Genomic DNA, 20,400 nt, shown 5'->3' with positions numbered 1-20,400 from the left:
ATACTGGGAAATATAATTTAGTATCAAAACCTCTGGTATGATGCAACTAGCACTGCAAAAGTATTGCAAAAGCAGTGTTGAACAACATACTTTTTCCAGCATCAGTGATTTAGTGGATTTTTTTCAGAAGAGGAACAATTCAGTATAAAAAAACCTAGAGAACACCATTCTTATATAAGATGCCCCTTCTGTTTCTCAAATTCATTAACAGAATATCTGGGAGGGATGGAAAATGTGCACTGGGGAAGTTGGCTGGAGGCAGATTTTGTTATGTCAGAATTCATTCACTGATTGCTCTTGTCATAAACGAAAATTTAGTCCTAACAGGTTAATTGAGGCAGTTATAATAAAAATCTTGATGCAGAAGGAAATTCTGTCTTGATATCCATATGTTATTTTTAGTTGCACTTGGATGTAAAAGGTAAAAATTGTGCTCACTGTGCTGGCATGTTATGGTCTATAGTATGATGTCATCCATGACCTTAACTGTTTAGAATATAAATGGAAAACACATGCAAAGAAAGGAGAAAAGAGAAATAGTTTATAGAAAAAGTATGGAGTTAAGGAAAAATTTGGTTAAATTCCCACAGTAACTCAGGAAGACTGAGAATTTCAACCATGTTTTCCAGTCTTCTGTGTGTGCTCTAATCTTGTGTATGAGCTTTTCTAGACATGATTTCTTTTTATTATTTGTTTGATAAGGGCCTCCCAGCAACTGACAACATTGTTTTTTATTGAAAAAGAAGCCTATGAATAATAAATGATTGTGTTCCAATTTATCTAAAATTAATTACATACAGTCACACCCAGAAAGACATTAATGTATGTTCTACATACATTATATTATGCATGACAATTAGCATCACTATTGAAAAAAACCCCATTGTATCTAAAATAAAGGGGATAAACTGAAACACAAAAATAATCTCATAACACCTCCAGTAGAGCAATGATAAAGTAAATCCCATACAAACTAATTAAATTTTTGATTGAAGAATTAACTTATCTTTTGTCAGATGGTTCCAACTGTTACGATTCACCTTCTAATTTAAATACATCATGATTAGTATTTGCAGATGGAAAACTATTGGAGAAATGTGCCATTTGATTTCTCACAAAGAAAAAAAAGACTGCTTATTTTTTAGGTGACTGGAAAAAATAATGTTACTGAACTATAATTGATTTGTTTTTATTTCATGCAATTCAATAGTTTTTATGTATTAGTTTATCAAAATTTTTATGTAATGTAATTTGCAGCATGATGAAACGTAAACAGAGTTTTCTGCACTCTACTGATCTTTTTTTTTTCTACTCAGTGTTCTAACCTGAATTCCTTCCAGGGGAAGCAGGTACATTTACACATTAGACGTGATGATAAACATTCTCTAGTAACCACAGAAATACATATTGAATACATTTCCTTGTATGAATAAATAACATTTATTTTCCAGGATGTTAAGTTTGCCTGCCCAACTATGGGAATCTTGCCCTCGGCAGCCCACCTTCTGGAGTGTTTCTGAAAACCAGCAGCCCAATCTGCACTGTCCCAGCTGAGCAGGGGGCAGGGCAGTCAGCCCTCCTCTCTGATGCTACCATAGGCCTGCTATGAGTCAGAGCTCTGCTGGCCAGGAGCCAGGGCAACCATCCCGCCCTCTTCAGTCTTCAGCTTCCAGGTTTTGGGTTGGTTTGCAAAACCTTAGCACTTTGACTAGAGATCAGATACAGGTGTGTTTTTTATGAGGACATCATTATCATTAGAGGACATCAGAGAAAACATCTGGCTTTTGGGCTGCTTCTGGAAGGGCTGTTGATGTGGAACCATTTTCTGATGCATGAGATGCAAGCGAGACTGAGTATCTGTGACTAACTCTAAAGATGGGTAAGCACCAATAGATTTCTCAGGCCAGTTCTTTCCTTTGAATTGTTGAGGACAGGACTGGAAATGATTAGCAGGAAATGGAAGATGGAGTGACTCGATGATTTTAAACTGTGCAGTGGTCCTGACATTAATGAAAAACATCTGGGTCAGCCAAGAGCTGCCTAAAATAGAACAGCTTTTGCAGGCTTACTGAAAACAAAGCTTAGAAAGCCTTAGAAAAAGAACGCACAGGGAAAGATTTTTGAAAGCACAAAAAAAGATATCACCTTTTGCCTTGTGATGGAGTGAGTTGAGCTAGGGAACACTGCACATCCTTTCATAATTTTAATTTGCAAATGTTGAGTGCTGCAGGGTCCACTTGTTCACCACAATAGCTACTACAGGATTCCAAAAGCTCATATTATGACACATGCCAGAATAAATTATTTAGATTTGATCTTCAGAAAGCATATTAAAAAGCTTGCAAATGTATTTAGTCTGCTATGTAAAGCCTAAAGACTTATTTAAGCCAACATGTGGCCCATGGTTGATTTTGACTGTTGATTCATATAGCCTCATGATAATGAAAAACATGAATGAGACACAGGCGAAACCTAAAGCAGGGATCATGTTACACATACAGTATTTATATGGGCCATGATATAAGTGAGGAAGTCAGATTAAGAATCTCATATATATAATTTACAACAAAATTCAGTGCTAAGTGCTAAAGTAAAAATAATTTTGGAATCATGTTTTTTTCTACCCAGTGTTCACTGGTGTCACCTTAATAGCACAGGGATTGCTTCTGCACTCAGGCACATGAGCACAGTTTTGAAAGTCATATAATTAATAATCTCTTCTACAATTAAAAATAGGTGAAGGACTTACTTACAAAATATAATCCCATCACTTACTCAAGATGAAAAAAACATACCTTCTCATTCCAGAGCACTGACTTAAAAAATTTTGGTTACAGGCATACATATTACAAGAGGAAATCCACCCAAATAATGAAAACGGTCAGTAAGCAACACCTCATAAAAATGCCTCCTCCTCTGTATCACTGGTTCCATACCAGCCCACCTAATTGATGCTTTGATTCAAGGTATCTTACTACTTAAGGTACTAAAGGTATCCTACTGTTCAATATTAAAATCCTCTACTTCACCTTCTTCAGGTTCTGATAATGCCCAGAATTGACTAGTCTGGATGTGCTGAGCACGTCTTTTTCTAATTTTTGAGGCTTGCCAGGTTAACAGACCTGGACTGCCTTTACCTATCTCAACTGCCAGATGTTCTGGAAACCCCACTAATTTGACAAAATCGAACAAAACATTGTGAGGGAAGGAGGTGGCAGTGCTGCCATTTGTCCATTTGTCCAGTAGCTCTTTACTATGGGATAATTACAGTGATCTTGTGTACGCTGACTCCCACAAGAGGGCATTTGAGAGCAAGCTTTGATTGTAAGAGAGAAAGTATTTTCTTAGTCTTTCTCCGGAGCTGCTTTTCTCCATCTGCCTATCTTGCTCAGAGTAAAGGAAACTCCATATAGCAGGTTGCAAAGCAGCCAGTGCTCAGGTGCTCACCCTTTTATCAATAAAACCTGCACTTGGGAGCAGAAGCTGTAAGAAGACTCCCCTCTCCTCTCAGGAGTCTCTCAGTTGTTTTGGGTATTTCTGTCCTGCTAGCTTCCCTCAGCAGAAGAGAGCTGCTCCCTCCATCCAGGCCATGTGCTCCTTGCCACATGTGTGGTAGTGCCTCTTCCCAGCTCTGCTCCCAGGGAAGGAACAAGCTCCTCAGGCTGGAGAGGGCTCCACCACTTGTGGAGCACCACAACCGAGGCCATTTGAACAGGCAGCTCTCTCCCTCCTGTCCAACGCTGCCCCTCCAGCAGAGCATTCATGCACAAGGCCTGCGACCCTAAACTGGCGTGATGTCGCCTGGCATGGCGCTAGTAAATGGCAAGACAAGCAAGCAGCTCGGCCTAAGACGGGTTTTGTACCCAACCAGCTTGGATGCTAAAGCAAAAAATTTATTTGGAAATGCCTTGTAACAGGTAAGGAAAACAAAAAATGCATTTTGAAAGAACTGAAAAGAAAAAAATCAGCCCTATACATTTACTGGACTTTTTCAAATTTCACTTCCTTGATGAAGATTCATTAGAAAAAATTCAGATGTAATCAACACAGGGTTAGTGGATCTGTTGATGAACTTTCTAACGTGTGCCTCCACATAGTCAGAGCTACTGTTGTAGCCCAGTAAACAAAATTTCTGCCCTCGGCAGGGGAGACCTGACTGTGCACTGGCCTCACCATGGCCTGAGCTGTGTGTCGATGGTATAACCCCTGCACCAGGCCCAGTGACTGCTGCCTTCCCAGCTTCAGCTCTGGGGGTGGCCCCACTGGTGAGGGGGTGACATCCCCTGCCCATGACTGCCTGGCAAGCCATAGCTCTTTATGTTGGGGGGCTGAAGGGGGCTGCGGCCATTGCCAGGCTGTGGCTGGCAGCAGAGAAGAAGGATACAGTTTGGATGAGAAAGTCTATAAAAATAACCCCAACTGGAGCCCTGACTAAGGAGGAAGAAATCCCTACCATGAACATCATCTTTCTCTTGGGAAAGGGCTCAAGATACTGAAGACTAAGTCCTAAACTTCCCCAGTCCTTCCTGAGAAGACTGAAACCGTCACCTGTAGAAGCCAGAGGGACACTGCAAAACTGGACATAACACTAAAGAATATGGGTAGGTATTAATAAGTTTTCTGGTATAACAGTTTTGACTGTGCTGTTAATGGCACTTTTCTACATCCATATACATAATACAGATTTCTACATTGCTTAAATATTAACTGGATAAACAAAAAATTCCTATATATACACTGTTTCCTTTTGCCCTTAAAAAGGTTTTGAGTGTATCACTGTTACTATGGCAATTTCTTCTTGGGCTATCTACATCAGTCCTAGAACTAAGGGTGAAATATTCTTTTACCACTCTTTGCTTTTATTAGAAGATAGAAGCTCGAATATTCGTTATTTTGCATCAAGGACACTTTCTAGAGAGGTTGAATCAGTTGTTGGAAGGCCTGGAGAGAGCAGACTTAATGACATCAGCAAAGGCTGACTGTGCACTTATTATACAAGTAGCATGAGCACAGATGAAAATACTCAGTTTAATTAGGAGGATCCTTATCCCCACTTCCAATTCCAGTCAATAAGCTGGCTGATTTGTTTTCTGGTGGGAGCTGTCCTGTTTCAGAAAAAAAAGCCAATGTGAAGTGAGATTGATAGCACATTCATGATGAAAAGGCTCTCACACAGGAAATGCAGGAGAAAATAGAGCCTTTTCATAACGGCCAATATGCCATCACATGAACTTCTGTGACTTCAACATAGGCCTCAAGGTATCCATTAAAATCTGCCCATACCTCACTGGTAACTGTTTTACTGTTGGCAGTTAAAAAAAACAGTCAAGACAAATCTTGACTCCTTTTTGTCTTGGAATGAACAGATATGTTATTGGTAAACTGTTTGCATCAATATGAATCTAGGACAAAGTGTTCTACCTAAGGAGAACATACCTTGTTCCAGGCTGCCTTGGTGACACCCGCAAATTAGTTTATAGTTCTGGTTCTGTAACATGGACTCAGTCATATCCCAAGGTAGCGTAGCTGTATCTTCGGAAGAACAGCTTTTCCTGCATTCCCTAGTTCAAACTGACTGTTTGCAATCTACTATAGAAAAGTCAGATGTTTTCCATTTTGATCCTTACAGTATAGCAGTAAGAGTTCTTAAAGCTCCTTCTTTTAAAATGATTGCATTAAAAATGCTTCTATTTATATGAAGAAATACTTTGTAACTACCTCCATTGTTTTCATGACTGACACAAAATAGGCATATACTATCCAAACTTATGACAGCAAAGCCAGTTATCAAAGAAAGAAGAAAAGGAGAATACGATCTTGTAGGAAACAGAGCACATCTCAGTTTTGTAATGCTGAATAATATTAGAATATGTTGGCACGAATCAAGCAAAATCACAGACGTCTGTGGGAACTGCAACTATTATCACTTTCACAGATTCTAAATCTCCATGTATCATCTTACATTCCTTATGTCCCATCTGCCTATTTTTAACCACTGACAAAATATGTATGAAATGGTCCTAAACTGGGTGTCACTGGTGTTACTATCAACCTGAAATGCTCTATTTACTTCTAACTTAATTTTGCCTCCTCATCCCTCACTGCTCTACTTGCTTCTTTAACCTTTCATTTCTCCATAATAGATCTCTCTCATTTTTTTCTTTCCTCTCCATTGGTCACCGAAAATTTTGAGCTCTCTGTACATACCTGCTTGGCTTTTTATTACCACACCCACTAACTGTGTATGATTTCTGAGACTGCCACTCCTTGTCTTCCTGTTACCACTTATGACTAACACTGCTCCATTTGCCTCTCTAAAATCCGCAGCTGCAAGTCAGTGTGTTCCAGTCCCTGATACCACAGCATATTAGTTGTTAAGATGACATATTTTTTGAGACAGTTTTATTGATTTCCCCATGATCCTGTTAGCTGCTTCTGGCAGAAAGTAGGGCCACGGAGACTGCTCGTGATGCAAAAGCTATTTTCTTAAACCTGTTAGACACACAAATAATTGTGCAATTTACAAGCTATTTATCATAAGGATCTGATGGTATCTTTCTGGAGAGAACAAAGCGTCCTCTTGCTAAAATTATATTCTCGTTTCTATCTCAAGCAATTATGGCTGTGATACAATCTTCTGAAGACAAACAGCACCAGCTATAGTTATCATTGCTCACCTATTTTTCACAGACTTTTTGAACACTTTTTTTTCCTAGGCAAAATACAGTTTTCCTTTCCATCAAATGATCAAACAGCATACACACTGCTTTCAATTTTATCATATTAGTAGGGAAATTAAAGCAGATTATCAATAGCACAGAACACTGAGCTGAATTTATTTTTATTAATACTAAAACACTGAAAAAATGCAATTAAAAAGAGTTTGGTTTAATTTCAGGAATGGAAATACAAAATTTAATTATTTAATATCTTTTCCAGTGTTAAAATAAATCTTACCAGTGAATCCTGGGGGACAAACACAACTGTAGTCTGCAACCAGGTCTAAGCAAGTTGAATTGCTTTTACAGAAGCCATAAGTGCACTCATCAAAGTTGATTTCACAGTTCAGACCTTCAAATCCTTGGTTAGAAGAAAACAGAGAGCTATGTATTATTCATTTATATCTATGCCTTCTTTTATAAAGCATGTCTTTGGGTCCCTTTTTCTAAAAAAGAGATTGCTTTCAATTTATGCTTGTAATAAAATTATCTTGAAGTCTTATTGAAAGATCTTTCTAAAAGCTTTTTCTGCTCCATTGTTAATAGGAAAATACATTTAACCATCAAATATACTTTAAAAGGAGCTAATAAGTGAAAGATCAACTTTAGGATTCAGTATTTTCACTAATCTAGTTGAACTATTTGTTTAGCAGAGACTTAAGAATCTTTCTATCTCCTGCCATTTTGAGAACATTGCAGACAAAGATAAGTGATGCTGGGATTTGGACATCTGATTATAGTTTAAAAATCAGCTCTCAAATAATTACTTGTCTACTTTTTCTCTGTTTGTTTCTTGTGTCATAGTGACTTTTAGCAAACTCAAAAGTCCAACTGTTTTTTTGTACTTGAAATTGCTGGAGAATCTCTGCTCCAATATCTGACATTTTACGCTCTTGTAAATGTATTCTAATTCATGGTCATGCTACAAAATGACTATCATTAGTGCTGTCACAGGCCATGGCTGCAGGAAGACCATGACTAATGCTAAGCTATCAGCACCCTCAGTGCAAGGCATATTCCCATCATTTCTCAAACTGACCATGGAACCAATTTCCACTGATGCCTAAGTCATAAAACTTTAGAATTACCCTTAGTTCATTAATAATGTATACAGTAACAGTTCTCATTTGCATTTAGAGCTTAATCAGACCCATGTCTCACAGGTAACAAGTAAGCCACAAAATTCTCAATGTGGATGCCAAGATTTATTTTTCTATAAGCTGGTCAGGCAGACTAAACAGCAGAATGATCTTTTCCAAGCTTAATTTTCAACTGCCTTCCAATATCTGTTTTGGCTTCTCATTTAAACTGACTAATGACGGAGGCTGTACTTATGAGAATTATTTGTAGCAATTTCATCTTTTGTGATGAGTTTCTGAACTTATCATCACCACTGGAATGCTTGTAGTAATATATAAATACCTGAAATATTGTAAGCTATGAAACCAACTCACCACCAGTGCAGACTTACAAAATAGTACTATTTGAAGATTAAAATCAAACAAGTATAAGAAAGTTTAAAATGCAGAAATAGGTTATAAATCACAACCTTGACTTTATTTGTAACTAAAAATTCAATTTAAAAAACCATACAAATATTCAGAAGAAACCCATTTGTGAAAGTATCTCAGAAAGACACTGTAATTAAAGCATTTTAATTTTTCCTTTAACTACCTTTTTCTTGAAACCACTTATTTCTTCACATATTTCTGATAACACTGAGCAATACGCATTTTTAAAGAAACAGACCAAAAGTTCTGAAAATCACATTATTTTTATCTGTGAAAGTTTTAATAGATTTTTGTACTGAAGATATATTGCAGTCATTATTATAGCCATTGTAATTTGCTTGCTATGCTCAGTCACAAAATTGCAAGTTAGGACATCAGAATAAAGTATTTTCTTTGTAAGTTTATTGATTACATTTTCTGTGGGTTTCAAATACTGCACATTTGTGTTTTCTCCAATCCTTCAGACTTTGCTAAAATCATGAGGTTTTGTCTGAAAAAAAGTAGCACTTACAAGTATATCTGTCTCCATTTGTTTATAAGCATGCTTGTTTTATTGGGTGTCTTGGTGGACAAAGATGCAAATGAGACTTCAGAAAAGAATGAATCATTTTCATAGAAAGGAAATTCTAACAACGTTTTTGAAGATGGTCAAGATATTTTGCAGACTGCAGGCAATTTTGAAAATTGTCAAAGATAATAAAAATAAATTATTTTGAACAACTTACCTTCAGGGCAAAAACAATCATAGCTGTTGACATCATTCTGACAGACAGCACCATTCAAGCAGGGAGCTGAATCACACTCATTCATTTCTATTTCACAGTACTGGCCTGAAAAACCTGCAAAGGAAGCAGGATAAGCTTTGATTTTCTTCATCTTTATGTGTGTTATTAACGTGAAACTTTTATTCCAAATGTTTATCTGTAATTAAAACCAAGAGGTGTTACGATCCATATTCCCCTGAAAAAGGAAGCTGGAAGTCAGAGCTTCTGTATTTTATTTACGAATAATTAAATTTCATTAATTTCTTATTCAATATTACAAATGCATGTCTTTATTGCTGGAAAAACGCGGTAAATGATGTAGGAAGTAAGTAGTCTTATGTGGCTACTTACTAAAGGAAATAAGAAGTAAGTTTTTCAGAAAGTAAGAAGACGTTCATAGCAATGTGGAAACAATATACAGATTTTCAAGTGTTCTATTTGTATTAAAGTCACTTTAGCATTTTTAGGATATATTTTTTAAATTTTTCCATGTTGATATAAGCGAGAGTTCATCAATTATCTCTCATCCAGTGTTGTTTTCTACTGTGGAGAGGAGCAGCAAAAAAATAGAGAGTACAAATACATTGAGGCGTAACAAAACACATGCCATATGAGTCAGGTCTTCAGCACGTGTAAAGCGCACAGCTTAATTACCACAGATGAGGATGCTGTATAAGTTGCTAAAAGTAGGAAAGTAGACATCATTAAAACAAAAATCCAAAGGCTAATGAAACTTACAAAAGCAAAGGGTAACTCAATTTTCTCATTTCTTACAGATACTTTGTCACACTGTGGAGTGCTGGTGCCCAGGCGCTGGCAGGGGGGGCTGCAGGGCGGCCTCTGTGAGGAGAGGCCGGGGCTGCCCTGGGCCGGACACAGCCGGTTCCAGCCGGCTCCAACCCACCCCTCCCCAGAGCACGGCTGAGCCCGCAGCCACAGTGGTGGCGCCTCAGGAAAACATATTTAAGAAAGGGCAAAATGCTGCACAGGTAGAGTGAGGAGTAAGGGGGAGAAAAGAGTGAGAAACAATCCTGTGAGCGCCAAGGTCACAGAAGGAGGAGGGGTGGAAGCGCTGCAGGTGCCTGTGGAGAGGACCATGCCAGAGCAGATATCCACACTGCTGCCTGTGGAGGACCCCATGCTGGAGCAGGTGGGTGGTCCCTGAAGGAACTGTGGCTCATGGAGAGCCCAGGCACGAGGAGGGGAAAAGTGTGAGGAGGAAGGAGCGGCAGGGAGGAGCTGCTACGGACTGACCACAACCCCCATTCCCCACCCCGCTGTGCTGCTTGGGGTGTGGAGGAGGTAAAGGAGTGGGGAATGAAGGAGTGAAGTTGAGCCTCAGGAAAAAAATGGGGATGGAGAAGGTGTTGTTTAATTTGTCTTTGTTTCTCATTATGCAAACCTACATTAATTAGAAATAAATTAAACTGATTTTCCCCAATTTGAGTCTATTTTACCCATGGCAGTAGGTGGTAAGTAATCTCCCTGTCTTTATCTCAACACATAAGCTTTTTCACCTTTTTTAATCCCCTCATCCTGATGAGAAGGCAGAGTGAGAGCGTGGCTGGGTGGGGGTCTGACAGCCAACCAAGTTCAACCCACCACACATCTATAGCTTTGTTCTGTGTTAATTCCAAATATCACCACTAGTATTCACACAACCACATTCAGTTTGATTGGAGGAACAAATAAATCATATCTTCATTGTTATTAAAATAAAAAAAATCCACATATAAAACAAAAGTGTTCTTGTTGAATGTTTTTCTTCTCTTCTTATTTTCAGTTTCTTTTCACGTACCTTAGAGTAATTATTCAAATGGAGGAAAAGCATTCTTTTTAATATTAGGTTCCCAGGACATGAATTGCAAAAGATGTGTAATGAAAACATGCCCCACTGTTAAACAGATGTTTATTTATGCAAAGCAAAAAATTCCCAGGTTTTATATTTTGTTAAAAAGTTATTTTAAAAACTACCAAATAAAAATAAATCAATAAATTAAAACAATTGTATATGTTAGGAAAGACAAATGATTTTACATCTTCCCTTCCTATTTTTATATCATCTTTAAAGTCCCTCAATCTTATCTCATTTGGAAAACAAATTCAAAAGCCTTCAGATTCATCATGAAATGTCAAGCTATGATGCATTTGTGAATACCAGAAAAAATAATTTGTGTAGAGTTGATATTTGTGTCAGCAAAATAACAACAAATGCAGATAAATAATGGAGTGTCCCAGCGCGATCGATGTGTGAGTCCTTTTCCCTCTTTCTTGCAGAATTTATTTATGAATTCTAATATATGGTTGAGTTCTCAGATAAGATACAGAGCACAACCTGCACAGAATGCAAGAGAAGTCAGATATCAGACATGCTTTCAGAGAATCTCCTTTTCAGTCTTGTCTCAGACTGAACTTTTTTAGAAGGCACCACACAATCATCACTATTTGGATTATTCTGAATAGTTTGTTATCAAATATTTCCCATGATTCTATCTAACTATCAAAGAAAATGTAGATAATTCATAGTAGTTAATACGTTGATGGTAGAGGGTACAAATCATGCAGACTAATATGAGGTAAACTATAATTCCTGTGTTCATTTCACACATGTTATAATTTACCATCATTGATAGCCATGATGTTATATTTGGAAATATGATTAGTCTTCACTTTTTGAGAGTATACATTACTAAACATTAATGATAAAAGTATAATCCAGGGAATAGATTTTGAAGAACACATTTTTAAGAACATATTTTTCCCAAGTGGAACGTTGTAATAAAAGAGAAACAAGCAGTGCTGTTCAGGTTGAAGCATTGTTAAGGTCAAACCAGGGAGCTCCACACTGTCCCTTCCAGGTTAGATTTTTTGTCGCTCTGTTGCACTGTGGAACTGGCCTCAATAACCTAGCATGCCCCCATTTGTCCTAAGTTTCAATGAGCTTTATTTTCCCACTACCTGAATATTTGATGATAGACTTCTTTTCCCAAAAAGTGGAAGTATCATAGAATTACTATACAGCATTCAAGTCCTGAACTAAATTTGTCTAATTTAGCTTTCACTACTATTCAGGTTTCCTTACTAATTGATTATCTTTACTCATACATATCTTTACTGTTGATTCCATTTTATATGATACTTTAAATATAGCCTTTAAGCCCAGATTCAAGATCAAAAATAAACTAAGATCTGAAATATTTGGATGCAACAGTGCTCTCAGGAAGAACACAGCACAGGAGCAAGCTAAATATTTCTCTTCATGCAGGCTCAAATATACATCTATCCCCATTACATTTCAGTTGAGAGTGGGTGAGCTTTCCCACACCGAGCCCACCCTACGTGCATTGTTTCCATACCAAAATTGCCAGCCTGGTTTTCTTTCATGAAGATTAAAACTCTACATCAATGTGCCATGAAATATAGACTGTCAGACTGCATGGGCTACCAGTGTAGGTACTTGTAACATGAATGTTTGGACCATAGAATAGTCAAGGTTCCAGCGTGAAAAATGCTGGTCACCTTTTTAATGCCCTCCTCACTAACATGTCTGTTGGCAAAGATGTCCTTGAACTGCTCTTTCAGATAAGCCTATCTCTTCCCAGGGGTCTCATTCCTCAAACAGGGTCCTATGGTCATGGAGACAAAACCCTGTGTGTGACACCTCCTACAGAACCAGGAACTGACATGTTTCCACCTCTCTTTTGATCTGTCAAAATCAAGCTTGCTGTCCCTGTGTATTAGGATGTTGACCTTGTCACCATAGTCCATCTTTAGCTCAAGAAGAAAATAACTCATAGAGATTTAACCAAATCGACCCTTGGTGAAGTTTTCCTGGGGAGAGGGTCCACTTGTTCCTATGTGCCAGTAGTCTCTGTCTTCACTACTCCTGCAGCTTTTCTTTAAATTAGAGTTCCTTACTTCAGTTAACCCTTCTGGCTTATTTGCAAGGGAAATGTGGAAAAGGACTGATTTCCCTTCTCTGTGTAGTTTTTTACATATCTTGATTTTTTTATGTACATATCATGACTGATGTTTCCACTCAGTCTTCTGCTGCTCCAAACAAACAATTTCTTCCACATTTCCTCATAGGTCTTGTTCATTAGATCTCTGATGAGTCAAGTTCCTGTCTTTTCTGTTCCTGTACTCATGCATAATACAGTATTCTAACTCAGGCTGTAATGTGCAGTGTATCCTTACATCTTACACTTCTCAGGACAATATTTGTTATATTTTTACAACTGCGTGATGTTTGGGAATCACGTCTAGCTTAACTCACCTATAGGTTCCAAATTGCCCTCTGAAGAACTACAATGTAAATAGTGTTTCACATTTTTATCTGTGCAGTTTATTCCTGCATAGGTTTAGTCTTGAAAGCCATGTATATTTTTAGACTGTAGCTTCTTAGGTCTCTTTGTGAGATTATATCACTCAAAACCCAAAGAGAATTACAAATTAGTATGGCTTGAAAGAGTCCAACAAATGTTGATAACTTCTTCTGAAGTATTTTTAGTATGATCCCATTGACTAATGGTTGTTTTGTGGTCTTCTAAAACACAGAACCTTTTTGGTTGAACTGAGGCTTTGCTAGTCATTGTCCAGCTTATGATTGCATAGTTGGTAGTTCTGAAGGGTTGTTTTTTGCATATTCCATATTGAACTACTTTTTATTTTATTCATTTAACATGGCAACTTTGTATTCTTCCGGAAATAGAGCTTTGAATATCACAAACTTTAACTTGCTTAAACTGCTAAAATTGGGAATGATATGTGACATGTTTGATGATCTAATTGCCATTTTAACACTTGGCCACTATTACTGGACATTGTAAAGGAAAGAAAAATAAAAGAAACTCAAAACCCCCAAATATCCCCATCTGTTTGTAGTCACAAGTGATTTCATATGTAAGCACTAATGGTAGAAACCCCTTCTAGTAATGATCACTAGCTGGAAGGAAACGCAACAGTCAGCAGGTGACCAACGTGTCTGGTTTCTACAAAACTGAAGATTGCTTAGGAACATTCCTCAGGTTTCTTAGGATTACAGGCCATGAACAGGTCATTACATGAAGAGTAACAACTCTGAAATTGTATTTTCTTACCTGAAGATCCCCTATTTTTTTAAAAAAGAAGTAGCCACAGAAGAGCTTCTATGTATTTCAATTGGGGTAACTTGGCAAAAGAGCTATAGCCTATTCAAACGTCTGACTACACTTCTGAGCTAGCTTTGAACTTATTAGACCTGATAATGGGTGGCACAGAGCATAGCTGCAGCAGCTCACACCTCTTAATGGGATAGCTGCTTACATGAAGTGTACAAGCAAGTGGTAGAACACAGGCTGAGCTCTATGCTGTGATAACACAGTTTGCTATATATCTCGTTTAAAGATACCATGCTCTCATAGACACGCATTGTCATGTTTACTTCCGAGGCTAGTCCTAACCAATCTGACTGTTTTCCACTTGGAATTCAGAATAGGCAACTTGCCTATTCTGATTTCTGTCCGCTTATAACCTCATGTCGAAAGAAAGTGGAAAATAATAGAAGAATGAGATTAATTGCTGCTGAAAATACATTTTGAGAGTCTTACAAACTAATAAGTTTAACAGAAATGTCCTTTAATATAATTGTTCCATAGCATAGCCCAATGCAGATCTGTATATTTGTTTATTCCTTACAATTTTATCATTGGAACAGTGCTTTGCAACCAGCTCTATAGTGAGAATGTAAATGAAAACCCTCAGGATGTAAAGTGGTAGCTGACAGCATTTTTGTTTGTGCAATGATGGGAACATGTTCAAGTACTCAGCCTATATATTTTATATGCAGTTCTGTATACAAAGAATTTTACCATAAAAAAACTTTAAAAAAAATTGTAAAATCAGAATTGATTCACAAGCTACTAGATGGGTGCTGTGGTTTCAAACTTCCAATGGAAAACATGACAAAATTAACTAGGTTTAAAATCTGTTTTACATGACCTATCTAACTTCCTAATGAGTGAAGACATGTAAAACTATCCTTCATATTTTAAACACAAGCAATCATATATCAATGTATTATGAGATTAAACATCATGAAAATGAAAAGCTGAGAGGCAAAATTGATTAATATAAATCCTTTATTATAAATTCTAGCAGAATACACACAGGAATTATCACAAGTTTAGTTTTTTTTAACTAATATATAATTATTTCTTTAATGCATTGTAAACTGGGAGCTTTGAAGAACATACCAGATTCCCAGGGAAGTTATTAGTTGTTTCACAGGACTGATCAAAGTTCCTTATTTAAAAGTCCGGAAGAATGAGTTTGGAGACACACATAATGCCAGTCGTGACATGCTAAAATTTAGTACTTTAAGTTTTGCTACAACATCAAGTTGGCGCTGCAGAAACTGCAAAACTCTGAGACCACAGCCTTTCTCAGAGTAATATTGAGAAAGTTGTTTTTTCTTAAGCAGCAAATATGTAACTTGAAGGTTTTGTTATTTGTATCTGATTGCTCTGCAGATGCACAATCAGACATTCAGGAGGAGTTCTAACAAGATAACTCCTGCCAGCTTTGGATGATAGAATAAATGTTCAAGAAGTTAGATCATTAAAAGACAGATGGAAGCCTTTATTCACTTCTTTTATAGATATACAGCTTTCTCAGAAACCATTTCAAAAATCTTTTCTCAGGGGACTGGTAGAGAACAGATATCCAATACCTGATTTCTTAAGTCTTTCTTGTTTTATTATATTAATTGATAGGTAGAATAAAGCATTATGTCTTCAGCAAGCTTATGTTTAGTATCTTTTGCATTTTCTTCTGCATTGTCTATGAAGTTTAGCCTAAACCTTAGTAATTTTCCATACAGTAAGCTTAAAATGAGGAAAAACAAAACTTTTGCCACTTACTCTCTTTATTAATTATTAACTAAAAATTATTATTGTCACAACTTCTTGCTGCTTTTCTTTCCTGCTAGGAGGAAGGTAAGAATTTTCTGATGTCACAGAGCAAAAGAGGAGGGATGGGAAACAAAGCTGTAATAGAAAAGAGATATTCCTTTAATACGGTGAGCAATAAAGAAAATTCTTTAGTATGTTAGATGCTGTTGTTAGCCACCAAAATGTCAAGTTACTATTACTTTTATTTCTTATAATAAAGAATCTTCTTGATTTGGCCTCTTTGAACAATTCTGTATCGAAAAGATGAGAGAACACTACTGTTCTGATAATTTCTCATCTTTCACAGTAGCAGTAGCCATCTTTTATCCTGCGTCCAACAAAGGGGGGTCACCCAACTAAAAGGGAAAGAAATAGATATACCAACTTATTAGAAGTGCTCAATAATGGAAGAAAAAGAGAAGGTATTGAAGAACTTACAACGTTTTTCTACAATGTGGCATTACATTTGGGAAAAAAAAAGAAATAAAAGAAAAAGAGTTTTTCAGACTAACAAGAGATCCACACAAATCACAGAGGAAAAAATGTCTCACTTTCTGAGAAGTCTTAGCTTGGAAAGCAGTCCTGTTAAACTGTGCTTGACAATTTTCTTCCCTACAAAGGTATTCTTTACCATTACTTCCATATAGCTCACAAGAAGATGCAGAGCTCAGTTTACCTCCAGTGATTAGGCAGCTCAGATCTTTTGTTAGATTTTCTTTAAAGAAAGATTGAAGACTGTCTGCTTCCCTCAGCAGGGAGAAAATGCCGAAGACAAAGAAAGAAGTAAAATTGCCAGTCAGAAAAACAAAGTAAGATTTCTCTTAGAAATGCAATCTGAAGATTGTAATTTCTGGAATAACATCTCAGTATAAACAGACAATGGCTTGGAATTAAGCTGGATATTGGGTAGGTATTGGCAAAATTTATGGCAAGAGAGGTTGCTATGCTCTTTGTTTTATTTTCAGAGTGATAGGAAATTTCTAAGAATTCAGAGAAGCACACAAAAAGTAAAATTGAAGCATTGGAGGCAGTTAAAAGAATTCCCTAAAGGAAGGTAGAATATGTTTATAACTTACATTTATATTGTTCTAAGTTATGATGAGGATGACCTTATCCAAAACATAACACTAGCTATACTTAAGGAATAACAACAACAACAAAATAGGAAACTGCAGCTAGGAATAAAATAGAAAATATATTCACACTTGAATCAAAGGGGAGGAAGCTACAGAAGAATAAGGGAAAAGAGCTTGAAAGTGTAGTTAATTTTGAAACATGAAATGGAAATCACATAATTTTATAAAAGGTCCCTGTATACTTGGATTAGGCAAACATTAGAAAAGGAAAGAAATAGAACAAAAATTCTGCATCACTAAAGGAATCAAATCAATAAAATAGAAGACTTAGCTGTTGTGGTTTAACCCTGGTCAGCGATTAACCACCACAGAGCCGCTTGCTCAATCCCCCTTGGTGGGATGGGGGGAGAATTGGAACGGTAAAACTCATGTGTTGAGATAAAGGCAGTTTAATAGGTAAAGCAAAAGCCATGCATACAAGCAAAGGGAACAGGGAATTGATTCATTCACCTGCCCATCATCAGGCAGGTGTTCAGCCACCTCCAGGAAGGCAGGGCTCCATCACAGGTAATGGTTACTTGGGAAGACAAAATGCCATCACTCCGAACGTCCCCCCCTTCCTTCTTCTTCCCCCAGCTTTATGTGCTGAGCATGACGTCATATGATGTGGGATATCCCTTTGGTCAGCTGGGGTCAGTTGTCCCAGCTGTGCCCCCTCCCAGCTTCTTGTGCACCCCCAGCCTACTTGCTGGTGGTGTGAGAAGCAGAAAAGGCCTTGACTCTGTGTAAGCACTGCTCAGCAGTAACAAAACATCACTGTATCATCAACTCGGCACAAATCCAAACCATAGCCCCATACCAGCTACCATGAAGGAAATTAACTGTATCCCAGCCAAAATCAACACACTGCTTTAACTTTTAAGCTACTGAGAATAGAAACTGAATTGAGTCTGCCCGTGTTTCTAATTTGTCAGGAGATAGAATCATACTGCATTAGGACTGACTGTTTTTACCAACATTTCCAAGCTGACAGGAGCAGACAATCTACAATGCATTTCAATCCAATGTGCAACTCACCTACTGATTGAATGTGTAGAATTGCAGTTATGAATGTGTACTTTTTCAGTCCTGTGAACAATACTAAGATTGAGAAAATTATTTGTGACAGCAGAATAATTCTTCTTACATCATAAATCATTCTCATTTATTTCTCTTATGTTTTAGTTTTCCTATTTAACTCCTTTATTTATTTTGTTCAGTTCTTTATACATTACTTGGATCTATATCCTCACTTGTTAACAGACATTAGTCAAATGACCACACTGCAACAGTAAAAGTGTGGTTCTTTCTTTAATTTTTGATTTTGAATAAATAACAGGGTTGCACTGATCGCATCGACTGTGAATGTCAAGATTCCTTCTCCACACACTTTAAATTTTCTGTTCTCTGTTCAAAAATTTTTCTAGCACCTTGCTTACATGAAAGCATGCCAAATCAAAGTAAAACTTTTTTATTTCTATTAGAAATCTTAATCTGTGTATGTATCTCCCTAGAGAATATTAGGAGAAAAAAGAAGAAAAGGGCTGGATCTTAGTCATTGTCATCTCCTCAAACAGTAATTGGTTGCAGCACATGGTCCTGCAGCTTCCTAGATGATCCATTTGATTAGACCTGCATTTACCTCAGTTAATCTTTGTATTGCTGCACTCTTAAAATAAACAGAAGTATATTGCGTAGGGTAATATCTTATGAATTCACTACTATTGATACAATGCGATGCAACAGGTTTATTATGTATATATCATGGTACTTTGATGATATACAGAATCATAAGATATCTCACATTGCTAAAAATTGAACTACTTAAAAAACCCATAAGATTGATTCTGCCCTCATTTACGCCATTGTAAATCAGAGCAACACAGCTGAAATTCAGTGCAGTTTCCTAATGCTGCTATAAAACTGGTGTATGTGTATTAAATTATGCCCTATGTTTCTTCAGACAGCATGATGCTTCTGAGCCAAACACAATGTTCAAAAATTCAAGGGTTTGGCAATATTTTCTTTCTTACAAAATCTTAAAACTGCTGTTCTTGGAACCTATAAAAATAATAAGGGCATTAGGATGTGATAAAAGGATTTTAATAGCTAATTTTCTCATACCAGCATACATCTGATATCTAAAAAAATGTTTCAAATACAGTACAATTTGTATTAAGTCAGAAGATTTCTCAGTAGAATTATAGTGTATTAATTCTTCAGGGAGAAGATCCCTCTGAAAATTATGTATGTGGTTATATATGCACTTTTGCCTATATATCTACACTTTCTGGCCACTGCCTCACAGGCTTGAATCCCATTTTTCCAAATTTGTGATGGTTAACTCCACAGTAGCTGAGTCTGTGACTGGCTGTTCTATCAATGATGCAATTTTGTCCAATCAGCAAGGGACAAATATAGAAACATCATCACCCAGGACATCCCAAAATACCATCCTTCTAAGGCATGGGATTTAAGAGCTTGACCACCCTATACTCAGAGTACGAAGTAGTTGCAAGCAGTGATAAAATCTTCCTAAAGGATTTTTCAGGTGGGGATTAAGAGACAAAGTAATATGGTGGCAGGAGAAAAAAAATTCTTTCAAGTGTTATTTTCTTCCTTGTTTCCTCTCCATCAGGGAAGAGCTATAAATTGGGAGGAAAGAAGAAAATTCTCAAACTTACCCTGCCTACTGCCTTCCATGTCCCTATTCTTTCAGACCTGCTCCTGTACTGCTGACCAGAAGAGACGTGCCAAATCATCAAGAAAATTTGAGGAAAGAAGGCAGTAAAGAGATGACTATGATGTGATGTTAAATGAAGATAAGGAATGAGGACAAATTCTTTCAAGTAAACAGTCTCCTGCCCTGTTTATTGTATGCAATACCTAGCTCCTTCAGTTGCCTACCACAATTTGCCTCCTTATTAGCTTCTGACTTATTTATCTGTTTTACTAAGCTGTTACTCTTAAATGATCTGTTCTATGGCTTTTTCCCTCTAAATAACCTCCTTTTAATCCATCTCTAAGGATTCTTTAAACAATTCTTTAAATGTGGCCCATAAAAGTAAATAACTGAAGTCTATGCTGGTAACAGCTTTCCTCAACAGACTGTCTTGTAGAGGAGAATGAATAGATGGAAATAATTTTGCAGGAATACAACGCAATACAAAATATCATTTTGCTTTCAGGAGAAATTATTGAAATAATTGTTTTATGGATTATGTTATGTGATTAGAGACTCATCTCCACACACTCAAAGGACCAGAGAGGTACAACAGCAGGCAGGGGCACCCCAATGCCCCAGTCAGGGGCACCAACCCCCAACTTGGCCCCCGCCCTGTCCCCAAGCTGTTCCAAGGGAG

At 37.2% G+C, this 20,400-nt stretch overlaps 1 protein-coding gene across 1 annotated transcript in view; it reads right to left on the bottom strand.

Moving 5' to 3' along the window:
• EYS (eyes shut homolog) overlaps positions 1-20,400 on the bottom strand; it is a 904,272-nt gene that overhangs the window by 654,458 nt on the left and 229,414 nt on the right. Inside the window, exon 12 of the mRNA XM_035895612.1 lies at positions 6,958-7,080. Coding sequence (XP_035751505.1) covers positions 6,958-7,080 — 123 coding nt within the window. The remainder of the gene's footprint in view (positions 1-6,957; positions 7,081-20,400) is intronic.

This window comes from Egretta garzetta, unplaced genomic scaffold (genome assembly GCF_000687185.1).
Source record: "Egretta garzetta isolate BGI_Z169 unplaced genomic scaffold, ASM68718v1 scaffold55, whole genome shotgun sequence".
NCBI classification, from domain to species: Eukaryota; Metazoa; Chordata; class Aves; order Pelecaniformes; family Ardeidae; genus Egretta; species Egretta garzetta.
This window is presented reverse-complemented; position numbering and strand designations above follow the sequence as displayed.